Source organism: Lichenostomus cassidix, chromosome Z, assembly GCF_008360975.1.
Source record: "Lichenostomus cassidix isolate B80296 chromosome Z, HeHo_3.0, whole genome shotgun sequence".
Lineage (NCBI taxonomy): Eukaryota > Metazoa > Chordata > Aves > Passeriformes > Meliphagidae > Lichenostomus > Lichenostomus cassidix.
In genome coordinates this window covers 28,631,701-28,648,360 of record NC_139511.1, presented here as the reverse complement: position 1 = coordinate 28,648,360, position 16,660 = coordinate 28,631,701, and the positions used below count along the sequence as shown (strand labels likewise).

General features: G+C 38.8%; 1 protein-coding gene across 3 annotated transcripts; it reads left to right on the top strand.

Moving 5' to 3' along the window:
• The first annotated feature begins 598 nt into the window (after positions 1-598).
• Positions 599-16,574, top strand: GTF2H2 (general transcription factor IIH subunit 2). 3 transcript variants are annotated; one of them, XM_085043125.1, is made up of 17 exons: positions 599-878; positions 1,107-1,214; positions 1,299-1,376; positions 2,279-2,315; positions 2,922-3,008; positions 3,809-3,859; positions 4,253-4,307; positions 5,058-5,163; positions 6,190-6,280; positions 6,452-6,539; positions 7,089-7,196; positions 8,342-8,405; positions 9,273-9,376; positions 11,251-11,353; positions 11,654-11,693; positions 12,114-13,050; positions 15,859-16,574. In XM_085043125.1, exons 2-16 carry the CDS (start codon positions 1,159-1,161, stop codon positions 12,231-12,233), a joined length of 1,188 nt encoding a protein of 395 aa, XP_084899251.1. In that variant the 5' UTR covers positions 599-878; positions 1,107-1,158; the 3' UTR covers positions 12,234-13,050; positions 15,859-16,574. The 3 variants fall into 3 exon arrangements, with proteins under 3 accessions (XP_084899251.1, XP_084899254.1, XP_084899253.1); XM_085043128.1 differs by having other exon boundaries at positions 12,114-16,574; XM_085043127.1 differs by lacking the exon at positions 599-878 and having other exon boundaries at positions 1,012-1,214.
• Positions 16,575-16,660: the final 86 nt, after the last annotated feature.

Here is a 16,660-nt window from a genome sequence, read left to right as displayed (position 1 = left end):
CCTCTCTATTACAATTATACACTGCTCCTGATACATGCAACAAGCTGAAGGGTATAGAAGTTTATCCCCACTGCTGTTTCAAGAATTGTTACTACTGTTTACATGTTTTCTTCCTTGTTTATTGTCTTACTTGGATGCGGAGCGAGGCTCCTTAGAAACGGATGCTCGGTAACTTTCCTGTAATTCACGAGGTGCAGCCCAGTCTTGGCACACTTCCATCGTATCCAGTAAAGTTTTAATTGCTCTGCAGCGCAATCAGCAATTAGCTCAGCTGGCTCTGAGCTGATCCTCACTGCGGTGCTTATGAAATGGAAACTATTGCGGACATGAGATGGATGCACTAAGTTATTTTAGGAAGGTGCAAAACACAATGAGGTCACATCAAAATACCTGAACCTTCTTGCTTTGCTCCCGGGGTGATAGATAGCCGCCTTCATTAACCCGCCTATAAACACAACCATGTGTTAAAATCCAGTGCTTTTTACAGGCTCCTGCGTTCTCCTGCTAATTACTGCGATTGCTTCAGTTAATTGCAAAGTGCCGCCCGGACCCGGACAGTGCCGTGACCGCGGGGCTGTACGCGGAGCCACCAGCAGGGCGGCGCTCACAGCCCCGCACAGGGATGTCTCCGTGACGCTCCTCCCGGCGCTCCCAGGCTCTCCGTGCCGCACAGGGATGTCCCCGTGACGCTCCTCCCGGCGCTCCCAGGCTCTCCATGCCCGCACTTGGAGTATTTTGACGCTGCTGTGGAAAACACAGCGGAACGGTCCCGGAACGGTCGCTGCGCGGCGCGGGCGGCGGCCGGCAGGGTTTGCCGGAGCACCGAGGCGGAAGAGGGCGGGCGGCGACGTGTGCGGCACGGCCAGGCCTGGCGGAGGGTGCGGGCCGCGGGTCTTCTCTGTGCTTTCAGCTCCCCTCAGTCCCCCTTGGCTTCCCTCAGCCCCCTCTCGTGTCCCCTCAGCGCCCCTCGTGCCCCCTCACCCCCCTCGGCTCTCCTCAGACCCCCTCAGCCCCCTCGGCTCCCCTCACGCCCTCTCATCCCGTCTTCTTCCCCCAGACTCCCTCATCACCCCTAAACCCTCTCATCTCCCCTCATCTTCCCTCAGCCCGCTGCATCTCCTCTGGTCCCCACCCAGCCGCCCTCAGCCCGCCGCCGAGATGGATGACGAGCCCGAGCGGACCAAGCGCTGGGAAGGAGGCTACGAAAGAACATGGTGTGTTCTTCCCTTTCTTCCCTTTCTGGCGACAGAGAAGGGAAAATCTCGCCTCTGCCCATTGTAACAGTCTGTTTTGTGTAGGGAAATTCTTAAGGAAGACGAATCCGGGTCGTTGAAAGCAACAATCGAGGACATTCTCTTCAAGGCAAAGAGGAAAAGGTACTTGGTGTGGCCACGAGCCTGCTAACTGGGTCATCTGGGATGATTTAAGCATGAGGCATGCCTGCAGGATGTTTCTATGTCCTTGCTCTTCAGAGGAGCAAGTACATGCCAGAAAAAATGATGAAAAATTAATTTTTATTTTAAATCTGTGCACTGGGCTAGGTATCCCGTGTGTATGCAAGCTACAGGTCTTGATCTGATGAAACAGTGCACAACACTGCCATTGCAATCTGCACAGCTTGGAGAAATCTTTCAGCAGTTTTTTGTAATATACAACTCAGAGAATCACAGGATAGTTTGGGTCAGAAGGGACCTTAAAGATCATTTTGCTCCAACCTGCCCTGGGCAGGGACACCTTCCTGTAGACCAGGTTGCTCAGAGCCCCATCCAGCCTGGCACTGAACACTGCCAGGGATGGAGCATCCACAGCTTCTCTGGACAACCTGTTCCAGTGCCCCACCACCCTCATGGTAAAAATATGTTTATATCTAATCTAAATCGACCCTTTTTTATTTAAAAACATTGTCCCTTGTCCTATCACAACAGAAGCTGGATTTTGGTATCATGGCATCAGATTTCAGTTTCAAATTTCAGAAAAATTGCTAGGAAAAAACCCTGAGTTTTGCTTTATTTCAAGCAATGTTAAAACTTGATTTGTCAAATTTCAATGAAATTTTAAAACATCATTAAACCTGGTAGTAAGAAATAATTCTTATTTGTTTTCTGAGAGGCCTGAAATCTGTGTTTGAGTTGTGGGGTTTTTCAGTGTAAGTGTCTGCAGTTTGTTACTGAACACTTCACTACTTTGTCAGAAGTCTAGTACTTCACTGTTTTGGACTTTTGTTTTAGGAGCCATTTGCTCATTTGAATTTGACTTAAATCCTTCTGTGTTTTGTTAGACTCTATGAACACCATGGACAAGTTCGGCTTGGAATGGTATGTTATTGTCTTAACCCTCCTCTGTCCCTAGTCCAAAACTACTTGGCTAGAGGTGGTAAACCTGATCTGAAATACACTTCTACTGGCCTAACATACTTGAGACCAAACCTTGTGGTTTCCACCATTCTTATCTTTTTTTAGACATTATTTGTTCATTGGCAGTGTGGATGTGAAGGATGGCTGTTCAGGGTTGGAGGTTTGACAACACAGGGAGTGTTTGGTAGCAGCAATCAGATCACAAGCACTCAAAGCAACTGGTTTTTTCATGTGAAAAACGTGCATGATGGAATTGGGTTGTAAATAACCACATTGCTTTGTACAACACTGAGCTCTTCAGATGAAGACATGAGGGTTCAACCTATGCATGTTTTGTAGCTTATCATGAGAAGAAAAGAGCAGTGTGCATTTTTCAAGGTGGGGTTTTTTTCATTTTAAGGGAGAAGTGGAAAAATGTGTTGCTTTTTCCATTGATGTTAAATACATTACTCAATATACTGAACTTTCCCTGTTAGAGGGAGGAAGTAGTGGCTTTTTAAAGTAAATGGAATAATGAATTAATTTCAATATGTATTCTGTGAGTGATTTTCACGTATGAAAATGCAGATGCGTCACCTTTACGTGGTTGTTGATGGATCACGAACAATGGAGGACCAAGACTTAAAACCAAACAGGCTCACTTGCACTCTGAAGGTATTCCTACACTTTTTCCTACTAAGCTGCCATTTCTCTATAAACGAGTTCCATTTTGCATTTAAAAGAACTGCAGTCTCCTGTTTGTGCATAACCTCGTTTCTCATCCCTATGTTTTACTCCTTGCTCCTGCTGCTAGTCTGTCACTTTCCGTTTTTTGAATAGTAAAATCTGTGTGGCATTATTTTGCCTTGCACATGCACTTCTGTACAATAAAAACACTTGTAAGGACATATTATGGGAAGACACATTTGGAAACTATGTGGAAATTAACTGTTGCCCATAATAAGGGGATGACATGTTTTCATTACACATCTAGAATTGGTTTATATTTTTTTCTTACTGATGGGTTTTTCTAATGAATTCTTATTTGAAAGTATGCTAGATGGGAGTTGAACTGGGTTGGTGTTTCATACTGTGGAGGACTTGAACTACTTACATCTTGTTCTGTATGGTCATCTTTAACAATACTAAAGCATGGAATTTTGGATTTTGATGATTTTGAACAGATTAATGCTTTTTGGTGTATTGTAAACCTCCATGTGAACCAGCAGGAATCTACAACTTAAACATAGGGAGTGAATAAAATAAGGGGGGAGTAGTTTCTGAAATTTACATTGCATTGGTTAGGTGGGATGAAGGAGGAATAGGGTGAAAGAAGAATGGAAAGGTTCATTTCCCCTTTTTGTTTTCCCCAACTTTTTTGTTTTATTAGTGACACTAGATGTTTTGCAAGTATCATCTATGTAATGCATGTGGAATAAAACTGTAATTAGTTTTTAACTGTCTTTTCTATATAGTTACTGGAATATTTTGTTGAAGAGTACTTTGACCAGAATCCTATTAGTCAGGTATGTACAACCATGCAAGAAACAACTAATAGAAAACTATTTTAAAAGGTGGTTTTGGTTATAACACTACCTAGTAAACTGTTTTCAGTTTATGTGTACCTTCCCATCCCTTATTCATCAGTCTAGTGAAATTCTTGTTTCTGCCAGGCATTTAGAATTTTAGAAGATTTCTTTTTGTACCTTTTGTCAATAGTATTGGAAATACAGGAATATTTGTTAACTGATGGTCATGTTGTGCTGCTGTTGTTACACTTAAAATAAAACTTGTGTAGACTTATATGGTTAAATAATACTGGTCCATAAAGATGTAAAAAAGGTATAGTAAAATTCTAAATAAACTAATTTTAAAACTTTCTAAGAAAATTTTTGTCCTTTCCCTCCTGCTTTTTTCAGATTGGCTTAATTGTAACCAAGAGTAAAAGAGCTGAAAAAATGACAGAACTCTCAGGTAGGGAGGTAGTATTTTTTTCTTAAATCGGAGATGTTTTCATAATTTTCATTGTTATAACTTCTGCTTGATACACTGCTGAAAATAAAGTTATGTTATCATGATTAATTTTATTTTAAAAGATAAATTATTGCAAGTTATCTGAAATCGTAGTCTTTATTTTGGTCTGTTTTGATCCAGAATTGTCATTGTGTGCTTGCTTGCAATCAAGTCTTGACCAGAATGCAACTCAAATATGTTGTTTCCCCTCCAGCTAAATTTCCACCCTGTTTGTTAACTTCGTATGTTACAACATCTGTGTGTTTTGTGAGATCTGATCAGATGTTAAGAATGCAGGTTTGTTTGGTTGCTGCCTGCTGTTACACCAATCTCTGTGGCTTCAGCAGGCTTCATTGAGGAAACTGAGCATCAATCAATCTTTGAACTGTACTTTGAGGATAACAGAGGAAACTGAACTCTGTTTCTGTTTGTGAGACACGTCACACTCATGTTGAACAGTTAATGATGCCCAACAGTAATTTTATTCTTTTTGGCTCGTCAAAGTTTCTAACAACTGAGTAACTGTAGAGTAAATGTCGATTTTACTGTTTTCAGTATTCTGATCAAGATACCAATTTCTGAGGAAAAATGTAGACCAGTCACAGTTTGAAAGCTGTTGTTGTACAAGTACACTTCATTACATACTCAGTTTAAATATTTCAATTCTTTAACTTGTTGTATCAGTTACACTGGGTTTTTTTTCACTTACAGGAAACTCAAAAAAGCATGTAACTGCTCTGAAGAAAGCAGTGGATATGACCTGCAGTGGAGAGCCTTCTCTATATAATTCCCTAAATTTGGCCATGCAGACTTTAAAGTTAGTGTACATACATGGAGGGTTTTTCTTTTCTTTGTGATTGTGAATTTTTGGAGAGGCAGGGACGGAATTTTTTCTAAAGTAGCATATTGCATCATGCTGACTGGAGTCTTTAAAAGCAATTTCATGTCCTCTTACAATACAAACTGTTAAGAAGTTAAATATATTCGTAGTGCAGAAGTTTATTTTCTAGCACTATATGCTTTTATTTAGGGATGTGCTTCTTATAAAATATTAATAGTATTTTAAAACTAAGTTGATGATGGTATATAGATATTGTGATGAAAGGCACTGCAATTCTTTGTGACTAGACAGCTAAGGTATGAGACAGGACAGAGTTAGGGGTTAATAATGGTAAGAGAACAGAAACAGCATTGTGTCACAATAATCTTGTGAGAGTTTTAGCATACTTTAGAAATATTTAGAATCTATTTTCAGGTAGGATAGATTCAAAATAATTGTCTGCTGTTTGAGGTATTGAGATGTATCCCAGGTTGTGGAAGACTGAACAAAGAATTACAGCTAAAAACACTGACAGAACAAAGCTAATGATCAGTTAGTGAAATAACTAGTGAAACTAGTTAAAATAGCTAGTGAAATAATAGTGAAAAACTATTTTAATTACTAGCTGGAAGAGAGTTTTCAACTAAGAACTAAAAGTAGTTAGAAGTAATGGATTTACACTTACAAACTGATTAGAGATTTTTATTTTAAGAAGTCAGGAAGACTTACTGCAGTGTATCTAGTTTGAAGGTGAATTTTACCTGTGAGTGTGGGTACAGTACAATGAACTCATTACAGCAAACAGTCAGGTAACAACTACACAATTAAATACTGTATTTTAGATACTGGAAAGACTGGGCTTTCAGGAGGTGAAAATCTGGTGTTCAGACAAGCATCTTATTACAATTTGTAGAGGACTTCATATTATGTCATCTTCTGACTTCAATACATTAAGGTCCTTGGAGATGCTATCATACAAATAGCTTAGTGTGCATAAGTAAATTAACTATTTGCTTTCTTTAGGCACATGCCAGGACATACAAGCAGAGAGGTTTTGGTAGTCCTCAGCAGCCTGACGACGTGTGATCCAGCCAACATCTATGATCTAATTAAGGTACACAAATTGAAGTTTGCCTACTGCATTGAACATCCAAGCTGCTGGAAGGAAAACAGGCAGTTGTAGTGCCATCACCAATTAATTTTCTTTTAAGACTTCAAAACTTTTTACTACTTCTTGTTCTGTGCATGAATTTGAGTATGCTTTTCTTTTTTTTTCTATTTGAAGTGTTTGAAAGCAGTGAAGATCAGAGTATCTGTCATTGGCCTAAGTGCTGAAGTTCGAGTTTGTACAGTACTTGCCCGAGAAACTGGAGGTATGTGTCTGAAGTTCACTAGTTATATTAGTAATGCAGGTTTAAAATCAAAATTAAGTAATTTGCTATATATTCATTACTGCATTTTGATATTTAAGGATGAATATTTTCCATTGTGCTGGCTGAAAATTAAAGGGTTTTCCAACTCCAAAAATATACAGTAGTAAGTGAAATTATCATCAGCTGGTAGCTGGAGCTCTAGAGAGAAAAATACATATATTTTCAAACCTTGTGTACCACATATAAAGCTATGTGATGTGGAACTTAATCAATATAACATGTTAATATTAGTTGCTACAGTGGTAACTCTTACAGTATCATTAATACTGGTAATGTTGGAGAAAAATTTCTGTGTCTTCATATCTAATTTAGCATTCTGTTATTACTAATTTTAAAACTTGTCATTTTCAGTAGCATTAACAGGACTGCTTTTTATGAGCAGGTTTGGATGAATTGGTTTTTTGACCTGAGTTGTTTTCTGTCATTTGGAGTGTATGTTTGTATTCCTTTTTGCTCGTAACCTGACAGGCATTTCTTTGTTTGTTACAGGAACATACCATGTTATTTTAGATGAAAGTCATTATAAGGAGCTGCTGATGCACCATGTTAGTCCTCCACCTGCCAGTTCAAGCTCTGAATGCTCCCTTATTCGAATGGGTAGGATATGGTTTTGTTAAACTCCTAGCATGATGTTTGCTTTGTCTGTTTCTTTCTTTGCATCTTCTGTGTTAAAGCCATACAAATAGGAAGAAGCTTAACAAAGACATATTGCAATTGGTTTTTTTAATTTTAGCTTTTATTTTGCTAAATAAATATCAGTTTTCTTGAGTCAGCAAAAGTAGTCAGCTTTTAAATAAACCTAAGAATTGAGCAAGATAAAATACTGAACTGAAGTTGGAAAGAGTGAAGTGGAATGATATTGGTTGTACAATAGTTGTTATAAATGTAATACTTAGAAATGAAGGATGAAAATCTATTTTATTTTTCCCTCTGCTTTTTTTCCCTGCAGAAGGCAACTGTTCTATTAATTGATTTTAATAGCCATATATAGTACACATTTATTAGGAGTGCTACTGTAGTGTTTTCAACAAGTAGATTAGGTACCTTTTCTTTTCCTGATGTGTTTCTCAGTAAATTTATAGGAACTCTTAATAGCACAAAGTAGAGCACTGAATTCTCACTTTCATCCACTTTTCACAGATGAGAATGTATGTATCTTTATATCTAGGTATAGATACTGAAGAGGTTTACCTGTTGTAGGTAAAGCTTGAGCAGCAGTTGGAAAAGCCAACTTCTCACCTCATCTGTAAAACATAAATGGTAGAAAGAAAGATACCAGTCTCCATAAAGTGCTGTAGTCTCATCTGGCATATACTGCACTTGGAAGGTGAATATAGGCTTGATGGATGCATATAAAAATATTTTCCCCTTAATTAGAAACTGTTGTTTAAGTGAACATTTGTGTCGTGTTCATTATGCTTTCCTGCCATTGCACATAATTTTCTTTTTAACTGTTCTTTAAAAATGGGGTTCCAGTGAGCTTCAGTTAACACAGAAGTCTATGAAAGAACATTTTTTCAGCTGGGGGGAAGTAAAGTCAGGGATGTGTGGATGTAGGTAGAGACCTTTAGGAAGAATTTGGTACCTAGCAAGAGTGTATCAGTTCTCCTGTAATAACAAACAAATGGGAAAGAGATAGGCCTTAATGTCTGGAATAGTCTTTGAACTTTTACAGTGAAGTAAGAAACCGAAGCATTACTTGCATTTTTAAAATTGCTAATATGGGATGTTTTTCTCTTCAGGTTTTCCTCAGCATACTATTGCTTCTCTATCTGACCAAGATGCAAAGCCCTCCTTTAGCATGGCGTAAGTAGCCTTATTAGAATTCAATGAGCTGATAAGAATTCAGTATTAATTAGTCATAATTAGAAAATCTGCTTAATAGTGACATTATTGCAAAATAATGTGAAAAAGTGATCCATGTCTTGTAACTTCTCAGTAAAAATTTTATTTCCATTTGTAGATTCAGTACGTGGCCATAGTTACTTCTGTTAAATATGTATTTTAAAATTTGCATTTTTGAACGTAGTAGATGGTACTTAGTTCTGTTATACAGTGATTGGGACACACAGGTGCTACAAGGAGTCAAAGTAATTACTGCCAGTTATTTACTTGCAGTTATTGATTTAAGTATTATAAAGGATAATTATGAGGATGGAAGGGTATTACCTGAATAAAGTACTTTTTATGTATTTTTTAATGTGACCTTAAAGGGAGGTTTAAAATTGAGGCCTCATTTGATGACTATACCAGTGTATTTCCCGATGAAAAGGATCAGTTTTCGGGCGTGATAGGGGAGTCTGAATTTCATAAGGAAACAGTGTCTAACTGTGTGTGCTATTCAAAAGAATAAGTACTGCATGCATCTTAAAATCAATGTAGGATATTTTTGTGTCTAAGAAGAAACAGCAATGCAGTTACTGTTCATATCTTGATTTTTAAAGATATATTGGCTCCTTTATGTGGGAATATTTGGTCTCTGTTCTGTTCCTGTAGGAAAATGTGGTAAATGACATCTCACCATATCAATTGTTTTCTGGCATTTATGCATTAAACTGTTGCATGCAATCTATTAAAACTCTTCAATTATTTGTTCTGAAAACAATGTTATTTGTAGTTACATAGTTGCATGGTGTTACCTTTTAAGTACTAAATTGTTTCTTTCTACTGCAGGCAATTGGAAAATAACAGTGACCCGGGTCTCACACTGGGTGGGTATTTTTGTCCTCAGTGCAGAGCCAAATACAGTGAGCTTCCTGTGGAATGCAAAATCTGTGGTAAGTAGCAAGAAAAGGTGAGCAGGTGAATCAGGAGTTCATGGTAAGACAGTTAAGGCATGGAAAAATTTAGCTATACTTAGGAATTAAAGCCAGCTCTGCTTTAAGAGTCCTACATTTCTGTGACCTGGGATGTCAGCTTCATACAAGGGACTCTCGGACTGTACCTGTAACAGTAAAGCTGTATTATATTCCTTGGTATAGTGTTCTGAGCTAAAAGCCCTGAAGCAGAGTGTGGAAGAGGGGTGATTCACATGGGAATGGTAACTTCTCAAGAATCCTGATTTAACTAGACACACCTGTGTTTCAGACTCCTTAGTGCAAGGCCATGAAAATAGAGTGCTTGGAGTAAGAGGACAGAAGTACTGTCTCACCTCCAGGAGTATATGGATGAGAGATTTCCAAGTTGAACCCAAGGGCAGGCTGCATAGCGACACATGACAGGCTGCAGAGTTGTAAACAGAAGCCCTTTGGTCTTGCAAATGTTAATGGACTGTGCAACAAATGACACCTCCCCCCACTGCCCTTAGAGTGGGTGGGAGGGAGGATTAGCATTAATACTGTATGGTTTATAGTATTAATATTGTGAGGAGGTGCTGTTCTCCTAGCTTCTACAGGCACATGACTAAAACATGATAGGTGTTACTAGGATATGTGTGTTTGGTAAGAGGATGAAATAATTATAGTTTTAAGTTACTTTATCCTAGTTAAATCTCAAGTTTTTCCTACCAGCATGAGTTTTGTTCCAGCAAAGGAGTAAGTGTAACTTACTTACACTTAAGTAAGAGAAATCTTATGTATCAGCATAAGAGAAATCTTATGTATCAGCAGTGGATTTTCCACAGCTGCAGTGATCAGCAGAACAACAGCTTTGACATTTGCACTACATGTGAGTGAGCAATGGAGATGTTTGTGCCAGTCCATGCCCCAGCTAACCTGTTCTCATGGTCTAACCCCATCTGGCAACTCAGCCCCACACAGTCACGCACTCCTCACTGGTGGGACGGGGGAGAGAATCGTAAAAGTGAGAAAACCCATGGGTTGTGTTAAAGGCAGTGTAATAGTTGCAGCAAAAGCTGTGCACGCAAGCCAAGCAAAGTGAGTAATTCATTCACCACTTCCCATCAGCAGAATGTCCAGGAAAGCAAGGCTCCATCATGAGTAAGTTACTTGAGAAAGTAAACTCCATCACCCTGAACAGTCTCCACCCATATAGGCTGAGCATGATAGCATATGGTGTGGGATATCCCTTTGTTCTGTTGGAGCACTGTTCACTGCAGTCCTGACTGTATCCCTCCCAATGCCTTGTGCACCCCCAAGCTTACGCACTGGTGGGGTGAGAAACAGAAAGGGCCTTGATTCTGTGTAAGCACTGCTCAGCAGTAAAGAAAACATTACTGCCTTATCAACCCTCTTTCCAGCACAGATCCAAAACACAGCCACATGCTAGCTAATGTGACAAAAATTAACTGTTTTAAACCCAGCAGACCTGTGTTAGCTGAAATGGGGTGGTTTTGGCAGTAGTAGAGCAGGCTGTAGCAGAGCATTTTTACTGATGGTGTGATACTGCAGAGCTGTCATTGCCAAAAGGAGCTTCCTGACTTCACCACTGTGTGTTGTAAATGTATTTCTAAAGACTGAGTTAAACCTTTTCAGTAGAAATTTGAGCAATTTGCTTGTTCTTTATATTTGGATTTAAAACTGGAAGGGATTACAGGTTTGGCTAATTGAATAAATAATTTTACTTTTTAAATTCTTAGAAGCTCTCAACCACTTAGCAATTGAAAATGCTATTTTTCTTTATTTCATTTGATACAGAAAAGCTTTTCAGTAAATCCTCCCTTGTAACAATTTTGATGTCTCTTTATTTGCAGGTCTTACATTAGTGTCTGCACCTCACCTGGCTCGGTCTTACCATCACTTGTTTCCTTTAGATGCCTTTCAGGAAGTTCCACTGGAAGACTATAAGGGGGAACGGTAAGCAAATCATATTTGTGATAATCAGTGTACTTGTGGATCCTGTAATTTTTTGTCACAAAAGTTAAGAATTTAAGCTGGCAACAGCTTCTTTGCTGCTGGAGACCCTGAATGTTTGGGTGGTGTGGGGCATCTCTGGCCTCTGGCATTAAGAAATATTTGTAGTTTCCGTGATCTGTGAGTTCAGATGAAGAGATGAAATAATTGCCATAAATTGTTGTTCTAAATGAGATCCTTTTTAAACGCTGATTTACACAATCTTGACACTTTCTCAGTTAAAACACACAATTTTGCTTTTAGATATTGTCAAGGCTGCCAGGGAGAAATAAAAGATCAAAATGTAAGTATTTTGAATAGCATTGTAATTTGCATTGAGGTGTCTGAGAAATAGAGATGATCCTTTAGTATTGTCTTCTAAAGACCAGAGAAATATTTATGAAAGTTTATGTCATAGTTATCTAGAGTTCTGTGTTAAACAGTCACACTTTCTAGACTGCAAAGTCTAGAACTGTGGGAAGGGATTTCCTAGTGGGCTGCATAAAAAGCTTCCACTCTCAGCCATTTGGAAGCATCTGCAGTGACCTGAGCTCAGCCCTGTGGATATATTTGCTGTCAGAAGCTTTAATTCAATTGAGTTTCTGTGATGCTAGCAGTAGTCTGTTTACTAGTCTATAGTCTTAATGACATAACTGTTTCCCTACTGTAGTGCTATGATTATGATAATTTTTGCTGATTTTACTTTTCTATCCTTCCCACACAGGTGTACATATGCAAAGTGTGTCAGAATGCATTTTGTGTGGAATGTGATCTATTTGTTCATGATTCACTGCACTGCTGTCCAGGCTGTATTCATGAGCACCCTGCTCCTGTATCTGTATGACATCATATATTTTTTTAAATTGCTGTATCTTTGTCATTCTTGCATGAATTTGTTTATTCAGCCATCGCTTTAACTGATAGATCTCTGAACAAGAAGATAATTACAGAGGGATGAACAGTGGAGTAGGTGCAAACTTGTTTTAATGATTTTTTAGTGTTAATATATTCTTGAATTATCTGTATCTATTTTCTTTGTTCTTGTCTAAAGAACTATGGCTTTTCCCAGCTGTTATTATAATAACATGTATATTTGTAAATGTGAAAGTGTTAAAATGCTTTTTATGATAATGTCGTGATTGGTCTTGATTCCATTACTTGTTCAAAATGAAGTGTTGAACATACATTTTACACATCTATTGTTATACATTTTTGGTTTTGGTGGATGGGGGATTTCTGTAGATTAAAATACTCTTTTGTAAGAATTTAACAAAGATGTTTTTGAGAAATTAATTGATAGACATTTTGTATATGAATTTCAAGTATTGTAAGTATTCACCTTGGCCTTCAGTAAGGCATCTCAAGTACAGCTGTTACAAATATGCTGAAAACACATTTTAGGTTTTAGCAACTCAAAGCTAAGTGAATTCTACCACTGCTGTATCTGCAGCTGTGTGGTGTAAGTTTCACTTTCTTGTAGGAGGGTAAGGTTGCTGAAAGGCAATGGTCTTGCAAGAGGGCGACACCTGAGTTTATATAAACTGTTGTTTGGTGGACTCAGTATTGAAGAACTGCTGTTTGGTTCTGAGGCTACATTGAATTGACAGAACTGCACATCATCTTGTCTCCTTGACTAAACCCCTAGAGCAACGGACAGTAAGGTGGGTGGAAAAGGGGAAGTGTCTGTCCTTACTTGAACTTCGAAGAATAGAAATTGAGACTAATGCAAGACTGCCATTTTGTAGTGTCTGTTCAAAGTGTGTTTGCATCTTGAACCTGTGAGAATTGTCACGTGCTACACCTCAGTAGGAGGAGGTGACAGATGCAGTGTCTGAAGAAGGACATCACATTGGGTTTTCTAGAGTCACCTTGTGATGATTATAAACGCATCAGTGACTGAGTTACTCTGGACATATATGACAGTTTTTAAAACTGTGAGCTTTGTTGTCAGATTGGAAATGGCAATGTAACAACTGCATCTTAACACAGAAACAAGCAAAACACCCAGACCCTTCCTCTTAAATGGGTTCCATTTCTCATGCTCACCACATATGAACAATACAGGCCACTTTTCAGTACTTACACGCAGTTCTCATTCAATTGTTAGTATAGCTCCTGTGCTTTTTCTGCTATTTGTAAAGTGCAGTTGCTCTCTTTTGTTGGCAGAGAAGTGACTCTTCAGCATCTGCGTCTCATTTTGTGCTGAGTCAAACAATCCCTATAAACCCTTTGTGCTGTCAGGTGGTTGCAGTGCCTGTTACTGTAAGAGTGTCATAAAAATTAGCAGAGAAAGGAGCAGAGAGCGTTTGTTGATGTCTGTCAGGCCATTCCAAGACAAACTAATGCTCTTACCATCTGGCTCTTAGATGTTCTGATGCTGGTGACAGCCTCTTGAGACAGTGTTTTCTGGTAATATTTTCATCTTTGCAATCAGGATTTTCTAATGGAAAAAAAAGGGGTTGTCAGAGCACTTCAAATCCTTCTTTTCTTGCTAGGTACCAAAATAACATACTCCTACACAGCTTCTATTTCTGGAAGTAAAAACTATAAGTGTTGCAGCCATATACTCCATTATCAGCCTTAGTCACACAAATTAGGTTTGTACTTTCCTAGCCTTCCATCTCATTGGAAAAACAGTTCAAACTAGCTCCTGAAAAAAAACTACTAGGGCAATATTTCTCTGTTGTATAAAGACTTTCGTCTGTGTCCTGTGTATTCAAGGCAGCATGGGTATTTATCTGTCTGGTCTTACTAAGAGAGTAACACTGAATCCGGTCTCACAAAGCAGTTGTGATGGAGGGGATGTGTTCATGTCCATCTGAAAGGGAAGAGCCCAGTGAGATGAATGGCTGTCCTGAAATAGGGAATCAGAGGTGTTCAGCACCTCTGAAAGCCAAACACTCCTCCTGCAAAAAACAGGTTTGTAGAAAACAGGGGAAGGTTGAAAAAGATTGCATTTTGCGAAGGGAGGATTACCCTTTATTTCCTCCCCATCTACTCCTTCCTTTCCAGTGAGCGCCTCGAGTTTGTCAACTTGGAAAATTCCTTCTATCTCTAGAGTACTCAGGAGACCTCTTATATCCTCTCCGGAGATGTAGTTTGCCTTTGCTGCTGCTGACCTTTATAAGCAATTGAGTTACAGAGTGAACAACAGCAGGGACAAATCTGAGGAAGGAAAGCAGATAGTAACCTATTGCCCAGAATCTAAATTTAAATGGATTTTTTTTACTTGGATCTGCTGCTTTTACTCATTGGCATAATATTTAGGAAATACATACTTGTTTAATCTTCAACAGGAAAGGTCACTTTGTCACTGCAGCATTAAGTTTAGTTGCTCTTCTTAACCTAAAGGAGCTCATCCTTCCTGCAGGGTAAATGAATAAAGTATGCAGCCAAATGGATTGTTAGCAGTGTCTACACCTGCTGTACCTCAGATGCTTCCCATTTATCTGGTGACTGCAGGATGACAGCCTGTTAGGTGAATTTATAGGAGAGAATTTCAAATTAAATAATGTATCTGAGTAGAGAAGACACTGCTTCAGGATAAATTAATCTTCTGTTTGTATTCTTCACAATTGCAAATTGTAATTTTTAATGGGTATTATTTCTTTCTGTTTTTTCTAAACACAGTCCAAAATATGTCTTGCTTTTCAAAGTGTATTCAGCCTGCTTATATACTAGACTTTGCTGAGACCTCTACTGAAATGCCTTCTTAGTTCCCCTTCTACAAAGCAGTGGAAATGACAAGAAAAATAGACTATTTTGTTAGTCTACCATGGACAGGTAGACTAACTCAAAATAGAGCTTCATAACTTTGTTGCTAGTTATATTAGCTTATATGCCCTAGTTGTCAAAACTCTGTATTTCCAAAATGTTTTTCGAATGTAATTTTTTTCTAGTATAGTCTTAAAACTACCGTGTTATACATGGGCTAAGGAAAACGTCTTTTTCTGTAAGCAAATGCCAAGCCTGTTGTATCATCTTCCTTTATTTTTGACATACATTTCAGTATGTATAGTGACTTAATTACAGGAGTCACATTTCGCAAGTAGGATGACCATAATGCAAGGCTGGAGAGTGTATGTGATGGTACACAGGCCCCAGATAGATTGTTGCACTCAGTATCTTGATCTGTGCCGAGCTGATCTGATATCTGATGTGCAGTGGATGCACAAGTGGACGCTGTATTTGCTTTGTTTTGTAAGAGTGGTATTGGAACACTTGTAAACATATCAGTATCTTATTCTATTAGGCATTAATATGCCTGCTAGTGTATCCTTTATCCATCTCCTCAGTCTGAGGTATCACTGCTCAAATGTGTACAGTTCAAGGTTCTACTGTTTTTTCAACCTAGCAGCAACAAATTTATTTTGAATGTACCATACCTCAGCCTCACAGGTTATTTGTTCATGTTTCATATGGCTTTGGAGCACATTTAAACCCTTACTGATATCTATTTATTTTTACAGTGAAATTGGCAAACTGTGGAGGCTTCCAGAAGCTTGAAAAGCTCTGTTAGCAAATCACTATGTTACAGAAACTTCTTCTGAACACTTGATAATGTCATCTTTAAAGGAACTGGGCATTTTCCACATGTTCATGCATCAGAGTAGCAGCAATGGTGGGTTTTCATCACTGTGTTTCTCAATTGGCTGGTTGGGTGAAAATAGCAATGGTGGGTTGGCTCCTTGACACAGAAGCCCTTAAAATGTCTGGTATAATGATGAAGCACCCCTACTTCAGGTGTTTTAAATTACCTCGGTAATGTGTTTTGCCCCTTTCATCAATTTTTCAAGCCTAGAAAAGTTTGAAAGTGTTATAGTTTGGTTTTTTTCCCCCCCTCTTCTTGTAATATTACACACCTCCACTGCAAATAAACATTGTCCTGGTTCCAGCCAGGGCAGTGTTAATTTTTGCAGTAGCCAGGAGCGGGCATGGCTAGGACCCCAAGGTCATCCTATACTGCCTCACATCTTTGCTGGGGATGGGAAAAGGGACCCTTCCAGGTCACATATCCTGGCAGTGGTCAGCTATTGTTGGGAGTTCCCGTGTGTGGTGAGCACTTGTGTGAATTTTTGGCCTCTTTCTTGCACACCCTTTTATTTTCCATTCAGTTGTTTTGTTTGCAGTTAAATCGGTTACATGAATCACTTGTGAAATAAAAATCATAAACCCCTTTACTGAAGTCAGGGCTGCAGTAAAATTACTGTATGCTAGATTTTGCTAGCGTTAAAAACTAGTAAAGGCCACTTTTTGTAACAATGCCAGACA